The sequence below is a fragment of the Aquarana catesbeiana genome, linkage group LG07 (assembly GCF_042186555.1).
Source record: "Aquarana catesbeiana isolate 2022-GZ linkage group LG07, ASM4218655v1, whole genome shotgun sequence".
Taxonomy (NCBI): Eukaryota; Metazoa; Chordata; class Amphibia; order Anura; family Ranidae; genus Aquarana; species Aquarana catesbeiana.
In genome coordinates this window covers 216507538-216520187 of record NC_133330.1, presented here as the reverse complement: position 1 = coordinate 216520187, position 12650 = coordinate 216507538, and the positions used below count along the sequence as shown (strand labels likewise).

General features: G+C 40.2%; 1 protein-coding gene across 2 annotated transcripts in view; it reads left to right on the top strand.

Annotated features, from left to right (window-relative positions):
- Window positions 1-11048, top strand: part of LOC141103434 (uncharacterized oxidoreductase ZK1290.5-like) — a 254666-nt gene extending 243618 nt beyond the window's left edge. For both annotated transcript variants that reach the window (XM_073593022.1, XM_073593024.1), the window contains one exon: window positions 7123-11048. In XM_073593022.1, coding sequence (XP_073449123.1) covers window positions 7123-7224 — 102 coding nt within the window. In that variant the 3' untranslated portion in view covers window positions 7225-11048. The remainder of the gene's footprint in view (window positions 1-7122) is intronic.
- The last annotated feature ends 1602 nt before the right edge of the window (window positions 11049-12650 follow it).

Genomic DNA, 12650 nt, shown 5'->3' with positions numbered 1-12650 from the left:
TTTTCCAGCAAAGGAACGTTTTTGTGTGGACCTTGTTCAACATACCTGATGTTTGATTGCATATATACATAAGAAGTAATCTTATATGTCACATATTTGTGGTTACTAATGTGTGTTCTAGCTATCATCATCCCTTTTCCAAATACCATTATTAGTTTTATATCATATATAGGTGTATATGTTATGGTCATATAAATGGTTTACGACCACATTCACTTAATCACAGCAGCGCAGCCCTTCTTGGTATAGTATTTCAAATGACAACTTTCTGGCTTTAAGAAACCCTAAGCCTGGGTTCACACCTATGCGAATTAGATGTGCGTTTCCCCACATCTAATTCGCATAGTAGGAGAATGTGACTGGCTCCCTATGGAGCCGGTTCACATATCTCCGGGGCAGCTGTGGAGCGCACTGCACAAAAACGCTGTGCGTCTTTGGCTCCATTTCAGGGCCGAATTCAGGAATAGAATCGGACCTGATTCGTCCCTGAAACGGGGAACAGGGACGCACAGCGCTCCTGTGCGATCCGCAGCCCGGTATAGTGTGAACCCGGGCTAAAAGAAATCAAGAAAAATAATTGTGGTGGCCAGTAACAGTTAGATTTATAGAACAAGCACAGGGAATAAATTATGGAATCACTCAACTCTGAGGAAAAAATTATGGAATCATGAAAAACAAACAAAATAACACTCCGACACATCACTAGTACTTTGTTGCACCACCTCTGGCTTTTATAACCGCTTGCAGTCTCTGAGGCATTGACTTAATGAGTGATAAACAGTACTCTTCATCAATCTGGCTCCAGCCTTCTCTGATTGCTGTTGCCAAATCACCTTTGCAGGTTGGAGCCTTGTCATGGACCATTTTCTTTAACTTCCACCACAGATTTTCAATTGGATTGAGATCCGGACTGTTTGCAGGCCATGACATTGACCTTATGTGTCTTTCTTCAAGGAATTTTTTCACAGTTTTTTCTCTATGGCAAGATGCATTATCATCTTGATAAATGATTTCATCATCCCCAAACATCCTTTCAATAGATGGGATAAGAAAAGTGTCCAAAATTTCAATGTAAACCTGTGCATTTATTGAAGATTTAATGACAGCCATCTCCCCAGTGCCTTTACCTGACATGCAGCCCCATATCATAATTGACTGTGCAAATTTGCATGTTTTCTTCAGACAGTCGTCTGCATAAATCTCATTGGAACGGCACCAAACAAAAGTTCCATTATCATCACCTTGCCCAATGCAGATTCGAGATTCATCACTGAATATGACTTTCATCCAATCATCCACAGTCCACGATTGCCTTTCCTTAGCCCATTGTAACCTTGTTTTTTTGTGTTTAGTTGTTAGAGATGGCTTTCTTTTAGCTTTTCTGTATGTAAATCCCATTTCCTTTAGGCGGTTTCTTACAGTTCGGTCACAGATGTTGACTCCAGTTTCCTCCCATTTGTTCCTCATTTGTTCTGTTGTACATTTTCTGTTTTCAAGGCATATTGCTTTAAGTTTTCTGCCTTGACGCTTTGATGTCTTCCTTGGTCTACCAGTATGCTTGCCTTTAACCACCTTCCCATGTTGTTTGTATTTGGTCCATGTTTTAGACACAGCCGACTGTGAACAACCAACATCTTGTGCAACACTGCGTGATGACTTACCCTCTTTAAGGAGTTTGATAATCCTCTCCTTTTTTTCAATTGACATCTCTGGTGTTGGAGACATGCTTCATGTCAGTCCACTTGTTGCAACAGCTCTCCGAGGTGTGATCACTCCTTTTTACCTACATACTAACAAGCAGATTTAATCTGATGCAGGTGTTAGTGTTTGTAATGAAAATCTACAGGGTGATTCCATAATTTTTTACTCAGAATTGACCACAATTATTTTTCTTGATTTCTTTTAGTGTTTCTTAAAGCCAGAAAGTTGCCATTTGAAATGCCTTTAGTTTTTGGCCATGTCTGTGATCTGCTTTATTTCTACAACAATAAACAACTGAAGGAACATCCTCAGGGACTGGTGATTCCATAATTTTTGCCAGGGGTTGTACTATGAGCATTTTTTCTGCCAGAGATTCTGGAATTTGTTCCTGTTCCTAGTGTTCATGGACCCTCAGTATGTTTTTATTATGTACTATTCACATGGAATTTTTTGCTTTTTAGTTTTTTGGTGTTTACCTAATAATACAGCAGTGATGTGCAATGTGTAGTAATCTATAGAACTAGTTAGCTTTCAGTTCACTGTAATCAACTTAGCTAAATGGTGAAATCTGATTACTACATCTGGTTACTACACTAGGTACATTATCTTTGCCTTCCCTAATAAGCACATTTATGTATTGTCAGTTGAAGTACTGTATAGATGCATTTAAAACAAACTTGAGCCTAGACTATGCACACTAAAATATTTGATTTGAACAAATGGCAAAAGCAATTTAAATCAAGTCCTAAAATACCTCTGTAGCTGCAGGCATTGTGAAGAAATTCATTTCAGTTTACAAATAAGATAATACTTTTCTGTTGTTTTCTGTGGGGAACAGATCGTGGCAGCCTACCTGCCTTCTAACCTAAACACACAGCAGGTTTTTCTAAGTTGTTTAAAACTAAACCCCCCCTTGTTGTGATCATTGAGAAAGAATTACTTTACAATCCATACAGCTCCATAGGTTAGGGATGGCTTGTTATACTTGTTTACTGTGTGTTAACAATTTAGAATATACTTTAAAGTGGTAATAAACTCTTTTGTTTTTGACTTGTATCTACAGGTAATCCTATAATAAGGCTTACCTCTAGGCAGTGGCGGGCCGTCCGTTAGGGGCACCTGGGCGCAACACCCCCTCTCTCCTCGCCACCCCCCCCATATGTAGTGGATAGATTCATGCGTTGCATGAATCTATCCTATTTATGTGTCTGGCCCCTTTTAGGTCACTGGGCACATGAATTAGAGCAGTCAGGGTTTTTTTTTTAAGCACCTAAATAGAGCCAGGGGCTCGAATAGGCTTCAAAATAGCATGGGCTCAGGCTCAGGTCGCAGAGGATGCGTCCAGAGCCCACACAGGTGTGTTGCAACAACGAATGAATATTCGCTGTTGCAACACTGATCCTCCTCTCGGTCTATCGGAAACTAGGTATGAAACCCGTTTCCTGATTGGCCAAAACGTCAGGCAATCAATTGGGCGCCTAGCGCCGGGAGATGCACTACGGAAGCTGCTCCAGGAGAGGACACCGGAGCAGCTTTCTCCGAGCCCGCCACGCTGGAAGATGAAGAGCTCCGATCGCTGCTCTCACTAGCACATTATGCCTTTACCTTGCAGGGGATTTACAAAAAAAAGTGCGGTTTTTCATGTCTATAGTCTGGGCACCAGCGCGCTCTTTGTTTTTAACTGGAATTCCTGCCAAAACATTTTCTTTTTTGTTTTGAAAAAGTGAGGACTTGGAATTCCACTTCCTATGATGGTGGGGATTCGAAAAACCTAGTTGCTGATTTTTTTTTTTTTTTTTTAGGTTTCTTAGCATTATTGCTATTTACATAGTATTTTTTACACAGGCTGTGATTTCCTTCCTACCCTGCTAGGATCAGAAAGGCAGCTGTGTGCTATTGGAAGGACAAATACTCAACACTACTTTAAAATGTATCTTTATTTGCTAATGTCTTGGCTTATATTTCAATATAAAATAAATCAACTTCACTAGTTGGTGAGAAACAAAACTTTTTGACATAATAAAATAAACTACACTAAATAAATTTACTTATTTTAGAAAATTGGGAGTTTTCCAAGGACAAATGCTTCAACCCATGGTGGCAGCTATGGTTTAGTAAGAGAAAAATTATAATCAGTTTGGTTATATTTTGGGCATATTCTCCAAGATGAGGTCGAAAAAATGCACACTTGTTTAAAATGAAGTGATATTTTTGTGCTGCAACCCCATAGTGAGATAGTAGGATGTTCACACAGGATTCGTGTTTAATTTTTAAAGATACAGTTTGTTTTAGCGGGGGAGCTGCCCCCCCTGTCAGAACACAATAGAACAGCAGGGGAGATAGCTATACTAACATCAGATTGTTAGTACAGCGGCTCCGAACTGTGCTGACAGTTTTTTTTCCTTCAGCCCGCTGGGTTGAACAAAAAAAAACTATGATGCCCTGTACACACGATCGGACATTCCGACAACAAAATCCATGAATTTTTTCCGATGGATGTTGTCTCAAACTTGTCTTGTATACACACAGTCACACAAATCTTGTCAGAAATTCCAAACGTCAAGAACGTGGTGACGTACAACACGTACGACGAGCCGAGAAAAAGGAAGTTCAATAGCCAGTGTGGCTCTTCTGCTTGGTTCTGAGCATGCGTGAAACTTTGTGCATCAGAACTGTGTACACACGATCGGAATTTACGACAACGGATTTTGTTGTGGGAAAATTTGAAATCCATATTTCAAATTTTGTGTGACGGAAATTCTGATGGAAAATGTCCGATGGAGCCTACACACGGTCGGAATTTCCGACAACAAGCTCCTATAGAACATTTTCCGTCAGAAAATCCGACCGTGTGTACGGGGCATGAGTGTGTACTGGGCTTAATATTTTAAAGCTTATATGAGATTTTACTGATTGGGTTTGGCCTTATTTTAATGCTTGTTAAGCCGCGTACACACGAGCGGAATGTCCGACAGAAAAAGTCAGACGGAAGCTTTTCATCGTCTTTTCCGATCATGTGTATGCCTCATCTGACTTTATTTTTTGAAAATTCTGACGGACCTAGAAATGGAACATGTTCTAAATATTTCCGACGGAACCAATTCCTGTTGGGAAAAACGATCGCCTGTATGCTGTTCTGACGGACCAAAAACGACGTATGCTCTGAAGCAAGTACGAGACGGAAGCTATTAGCTACTGGCTATTGAACTTCCTTTTTCTAGTCCCGTCGTACATGTTGTATGTCACCTCGTTCTGGACGGTTGGACGTTGGTGTGACCGTGTGTATGCAAGACCGCTTGAGCGGAATTCCGTTGGAGTTCCGTCGGAGAAACCTTCAGAGTTTATTCCGATGGCAAAACCAGTCGTGTGTACAGGGCATTAGTGCATGTGTATTTTCAAGAGTATCTGGTTTGAAAGAAAACCCAACATGTTAGAAAATGGACCTTAATTATGTTCTCATTCTTTCTGATGGAGTTAACCTTGTAGATGACATTTCTGTTTGACATTGTTCCATGGCTAGCACATTGTCATTCTGACTTTTTTAATAATTATAAATTCCAAGTACAGTAGTTGACACTTGCTATGAAGTGCAGTGTCAGAAAGTACAGGGTCAGCAGTGGGAGAAAAATTAGTATGAGCCAACATATATCTATGCTTTGAGGCATAGAGCAATGTTGTAAGTTATTATAAATGTATTTGTACCCCTTATGAGAGGCAAGATCTGGGGGGATTTCCATCTCTTCACTTTGGTCATTATTGGTCTTATTATCAGATGTGACAGTAACCACAGTAAGGCCTCATACACACTGGAATTTTTGCTAACTCTCCTAAACTCCTTTCCTCCTGGCAGCAGTTCTGACAGTAAACATGCGTGACACTTGTAAAGTCATGTAATGCGTATATGCACGTCAAGGGCTTGGGCAGTAATTCATTTAATTGGCCAGAATAATAATTTATTCTGTCCATTAAAATTAAGTAATGTTCAAGCGCTAAATGCGCCTAGCGCTTAGATGCGCGTCAAGTGTTTTTTCTGCTAAAACTCTGTTGCTCCTGGGTGCATTGGTTGTGTTTTTATTCTCTGCCTCTAAACGCTCCTGCCTCTAAGCTCCTCTAAATGCCTATTTGTGCATGGACACAGGTTAACACTCAGAGGCGTTTAGAGGCAGGAGGAAAAAAAACGCCAAAACAACCCTAGGATCAGCAGAAAAAAGGTCCAGTGTGCATGAGGCCTAACAATTGCTTTGCAAGGGTCAAATTATTGAAATTACTGGCCATGATGAACAATTGGATACATTGTGATTCTGCTGATTCACGTTTGGAAATGCTGGAGATGAACTGAATCATTATTCTACTAACTTTAAGAATTAGCTAGTTGGGGGGCCTTTTTTTTACTTTATTGACTCACATAACCATGATAAACATAAAACTTCATGTATAAATACTGTAAAAAAGTTAGCGGAGCAGAGCGCCTGGATGACAGTTCCGTGTCCGCTCTTCTTTTACAGAGCAGACACAGACACAGCTCTCTCTGCTCTATGGGCAGCTGAATGTAAACAAACCAGCTGTCTGTTTACAGCTGACTGCCCTTCCATCCAATCCGACCAGCCGGAGTAGAATGGATCTCCTTTCGTTTTTTTTTTTTTTTTAGCCAAGTGTAAATGGACACAATTCTGTCTACATCCAGCGTTCCTTAGAGGAGAATGAAGGGTTTGGCTGGAAAACAGACAATCAGACCTCTGGTGTGAAAGGGGCCTAATAGTGTCAGCAGGGAGTGTGGTATAAGTCATACTACAGCTTCTATGAATGGAGGGGTGAACCTATCAATAATGCGCCTGCCCTCCATTTCTAGATCCTGTTCCATTTATAGAAGCTGTAGTATGGAATCTATGAATGGCGGAGCTGGGCAGAAAGGGCAGGCATAGTCAGGCTGTCTTGACGTGAGCCTGTGACAGCCATTTAGTTGTATTAACCCCTGCTGCACTGGAAGATTACAGTTGTGGGGTGGCGGGAAGGACTGAGGAAGATTAGTATAACAGGGAAGGAATTAACACAAGGGACATGTCCTACTGACTATAAGTAATGTCCCTTGTGCTGAAAGACAGAAAAACAGTTTTTGATTTTGACTGCATTTAGACTTAAGCAGACAGTACAGTTTTGACTTAATAATGGTTCCATGAAAAAAAAAAAAAAAGCTAAGGCAAATGTAGTCAAGGTAGATGTCATCTTTGAATTTACTCAGCTTTTTATGAGCCATATATTTATTGTTGTTATGAATGAAATAGTTTCTGAATTACCACTGTCATTCTGTATTGCTTTTATCATAGAGCAGACTTGTCTTTATAGCAGCTGGATATGCTACTGTATAAGCTTATAACACATTGTCATCCCTGTGATTCTAATTATTGGTTCTGTGTCTGACAGGTGTTTGACTTTCAACTGCAGCAGAATGACATGGACCATTTATCATCCCTGCATTGTAACAGGAAGCTAATTCATCTGACATACCCACTGTGGAGAGGATGAATCCAAAGTGCAGACGCAACTCTCAGAACACTGGAGGCTGTGTTGTGGAAAGCACATCATAACCACTATCACACGGGTCATCCAAGAGTGACTACAGACATGCCTGCAAGAGGGCTAATGTTATTAGCTGCAGTTACTCCTGACCCAATTGAAAAACCCTATTCTTTAAATGCAATGTGTTATTTTAGTTTTGTGTTGCCTGTTGCCTTTGTGTTTTTAAATGCAATTCAAACATTTACTATGGATTTATTGGGAAAGTGGTGGACGGTAACAGAATAAAATATGCCTGTTACAAACTTAGGTAGTTCAACTTGAATGTATCTTGAATTTGAACACATGGTACATAATAGAGTGCAGTTTATACCCAAAACAGTCAATAGATGCAGAGACATAGGCAAATAAAGTGGTATGCTAATCTCAGCTTTCTTGTAAAATCCAAGTTTGACCCAACTTTTGAACCTTCTTTTAGGTTAATGAGCCAGCCAGATAAACTAAAGGACCAGTATTGAGGCAGGTGTTGTGGAGACTTCCATATCACTTCAGCTACCTTTATGTCTGTGTTTACTAATCATATGTGCATGTAGTTTTCACTAGAGTTACTAATGGGGGCAACCAGAAGCTTCAAGGGGCTTACCCTTAGCACTTTTTCCAGTGTACGGCAGGCTGGGCATCTCTACTATACATAGAGACATACAGGTGCATCTCAAAAAATTTGAATATGAAAAAGTTAATTTATTTCAGTAATTCAATTCAAAAAGTGAAACTGATATAATGATTCATTAGACACAGAGTGATACATTTCAAGCATTTCTTTCTTTTAGGTTTTATGATTATGGCTTACAGCTAGTGAAAACCCAAAATTCAGTTTCTTAGCAAATCAGAATATTACATAAGACCAATAAAAAAAAAAAAAAGATTTTAAATACTGAAATGTTGCCTTATTGAAAAGTACGTCCATGTAATGTACAGTATAGTGTGCACTCAATACTTGGTCGGGGCTCCTTTTGCATGAATTACTGCATCAATGCAGCATGGCATGGAGGCGATCAGCCTGCGGCACTGCTGAGTTGTTCTGGAATCCCAGGTTGCTTTGATAGCGGCCTTCAGCTCGTCTGCATTGTTGGGTCTGGTGTCTCTCATCTTCCTCTTGACAGTATCCCACAGATTCTCTATGGGGTTTAGGTCAGGCGAGTTTGCTGGCCAATCAAGTCCTACTGGAAAATGAAATCAGCATATCCATAAAGCTGGTCAGCAGAGGGAAGCATGAAGTGCTCTAGAATTTCCTGGAAGAGGGCTGCACTGACTTTGGACTTGATAAAACACAGTTTAAAACCAACACCAGCAGATGACATGGCTCCCCAAATCATCACTGACTGTGGAAACTTCACACTGGACCTCATGCAACTTGGACTCTGTGCCTGTCCATTCTTCCTCCAGACTCTGGGACCTTGATTTCCAAATGAAATGCAAAATTTACTTTCATCTGAAAAGAGGACCTAGGACCACAGAGCCAACAGTCCAATCCATTTTCTCCTTAGCCCAGGTAAGACGCTTCTGACGTTGGTTCAGGAGTGTCTTGACACAAGGAATGCAACAGTTGTAGGCCATGTCCTGGATACGTCTGTGTGTGGTGGCTCTTAAAGCACTGACACCAGCCGTAGTCCACTCCTTGTGAATCTCCCCCAAATTCTTAAATAGCCTTTGCTTCACAATCCTTTCAAGGCTGCAGTTATCTCTGTTGCTTGTGCACCTTTTTCTACCACACGTTTTCCTTTCACTCAACTTTCCATTAATGTGCTTGGATACAACATTCTGTAAACAGCCAGCTTCTTTAACAATGACCTTTTAACTTACCCTCCCTTTGGAGGGTGTCAATGACTATCTTCTGAACAACTGTCAAGTCAGCAGTCTTCCCCATGATTGTGTAACCTACTGAACCAGACTGAGAGACCATTTAAAGGCTCAGGAAACCTTTACAGGTGTTTTGAGTTAATTGGCTGATTAGAGTGTACAATATTAACGTTTTTCACACTATTATAATTTTCTAAGATACTGAATTTTGGGTTTTCACTAGCTGTAAGCCATAATCATCAAAATTAAAAGAAAGAAATTCTTTGAAATATATATTACTCTGTGTGTAATTAATCTATATAATATAGGAGTTTCACTTTTTGAATTACATTACTGAAATAAATAACTTTTTGATGATATTCATATTTTTTTAGATGCACCTGTATGCCATAAATATGAATGGGTAAAAAATGTATTGTCTCCCCAATCAGAGTATGTGTTTTTATGTTTTCATTTTCACAGGTTATATTAGTTCAATGGTTACAGCATTTTGCATATCATTACTGGGATTTGCATTGCCATACTGAAGTCATAGTGGTTATCTGTTGTGAATTGTTTTTAAAACTATTTTCCTAAGTGTTTCAAAGTCACGCATTTTTACCGCAATTTTTTACAGCGTTTTTTTGCCGCGATTTTATACAGGTCACCAATGTAAAAAAGCAGAAAAATGCCTGTAATCTGCCCAAAGAAGCTTATGTCCTTTTTTCAGCTTAAGGCATTTTTCATGCGTTTTGCTTCAGGTGACAAAACGCTCAGATGTGAACAGGTGCCATTTGAATTGAAAGGAATAGGATTTTGCTTGTTGGGGTATTTTTCAGGCGTTTTACGAGCGTTTCATGAGCTGAAAACGAAAATGTAAGTGCATTATAAGATTACAAAGTAAACAGGTTATAAAGAAGTTAGTCATCATGCTGCATATCTGACTTAACAAGCCTTCAACTGTAGTCCTTATAACATGCAGCCAGTACTAGGGCTAAACTGGTACTTTAGTTTCATGCAATGTGCATGAGGTTGGGGGGGTCAAAGAATGGCGGCCTGTACTTTTTAACAGTTATGTATATGTAGCGCTGGTAGATTTTTATCTACCGCTGATAGGTAAATTTAGTGGGTCGCTTATTATAGGAAGTTAGATTTACCTCTGTTCCAGCTTGGCTGACGTTGCATGCAGTTCCACATTGTGTCGGTGGGTGTCGTTGTCACCATCGGCAGGTGTTGGAAAAGCAACGTGTTGAAGCGTATGAGTGCTCTTCTGTCCCGGAGATAACTCGATGGAGGTGGTCCTCCGAGTTGCATTCTGGGAGAGGGTATTTATGGGACAGACGCCATGTTTTATGGTTCGTTTTCAGCCACCTGCTGGCCCTCCTGGCTGACAGGTATGCACTAGGAATACCACCTCGTGGTCCTCCATTCCGGAGGCCCACGTCGCTGCGGCGTGTGGGTGGGCCCAGAAGCCTGTCTGGGGCCTACCACAGCAGCGGAAGAATGGTCCTGAGCTGTCTTTCCTGAGTAAAGCTGGACAACCGAGAAGATCCCAGGTGAGGACCCATCATGGAAGGATCATGCAGAGTGCTGGTCTGGAGAGGGGCCTGGTGACTCGGTTGGAGGACGCATTCTGAAGTAATCTTACAGTATAGTATTGCCGGGTTGGCTTAAAGGTTCAAGTACTGTATCTGACTTTCACCACAAACCAATACATCCTGTGGCAGAGGATCGTATGGGTTTTATTTCAGATAAGTCTGTGGCAGAGACTTTTGTTTGTGCTACGTGCTGGCTGCTAGGCAAGTGAGAGATGTCTATCCAGAAGGGCAAAGATTGAATCCTACAAACAGGGGGACTATTCAATTGCAAGTGTTCAATTACAAAGAATGTTCTGAAGAAATACAACAGAAAGGTATTTGAGCATCCCTGTAGCTTTCCTACTACCTCTTTCTGCTACTTCCCGTGTTCGTCTTATTAAAGCATTGGAAAACCTACTCAAGTGTTTGGTGCTTATATCGTCCAGAGGTAAACTCAACGGAACCCTAGACCCGGTGCCAGTGAAATAGAGGTGTCGAGAGTGAAGGTAACAAGCCCGCTTAAACCAGCAGCTCCACCGTGAGTTATTGCTACATATAATTATGGCAGACTCCTTAAAGTTTGTGTTTTCTTGCTTATTGATATAAAAGCATATATATATATATATATCTATATCTATATCTATATAGATATAGATATATATATATATATAAAGATTATATAGGCTATTGGGGTACCTCATCCATGGGAAACTTACTGAGCGCACTTTACTGGTACCAGTGAAGGACGATCAAGACATAATAATATTAAATAACTTTTATTACAAAAATTGTTTTAAAATTAAAAACACATTAATGCCGCGTACACACGGTCTTTCCGACAACAAATGTTCGATGGGAGCTTGTTGTCGCAAATTCCGACCGTGTGTAGGCTCCATAGGACATTTTCTGTCGGAATTTCTGACAAACAAAATTTGAGATCTGGATCTCAAATTTTCCGACAACAAAATCCGTTGTCGTAAATTCCGATCGTGTGTACACAATTCCGACGCACAAAATTCCACGCATGCTCGGAATCAAGCAGAAGAGCCGCACTGGCTATTGAACTTAATTTTTCGTCGTACGTGTTGTACGTCACCACATTCTTGACGTTCGGAATATCCGTCGGATAAAAATACATGGATTTTGTTGTCGGAATGTGCGATCGTGTGTACGCGGCATATGTATAAAATCAAATCAAAATTGATATAGCTCTAGTTAACTTGGCCACTTAATTGAAATATCTGTTACTATTTTGTCAAGAGGTGGACGACTTTCACAACTGCTTCCTCAGGACCTTAGTGCCTTGACTATAGACAGAGATCATGTGTAAAAAGAGCCCTCAAAGAATGGTGTGCCAAGTGTCCATCAAAAGCAACCCATTAGTCAATGTCTTACAATAATAGATAGATGTATAGACAAAAGGGAATACACCGAGTAATCCTATTTAGAACTGAGATCAAAAAAGGGGGACAGAAGGAATCATCCTTATCACAAAATATAGACAAGGGGACATAGTATCTGGTTTCTCAGCGTGACACCTACGGAATCTCAATGGTAATCAAGATGTTGATTAATAGTGGTATTGAGTCCGGAGCACTAGCGGCTGCTTTAAAAGATGGTATGGAGAATAGAGTCAGCTAACTTCTGTCAAAATATCTGTATAAAGTTGATTTCACTAGATAGCAAACATCGCTCCATATGGATGTTGCTGTGTTGCTTAGTGGGAGTCTTTGGAGAGTCCTTGGCTGAGTGATAGGAGGTGGACTATAAGAGCGATGTTTGCTATCTAGTGAAATATTTACAAAAATGTGAGCAGTGTACTCACTTTTGTGGGATACTAGATGTGTGTGTAAAAACCTTTCAACTCAGGCTTATGAAATGTGGAATTTTTCTAACTTTGTAGAAATTTTGTTTACTATAATGATATCATGATATGGTCACATCAGGATATAAGAGTGAATTTTCATCGTATATACATTTCATTGCCAATCAGATCTACTTATTGTCTTCTGCTGAGAC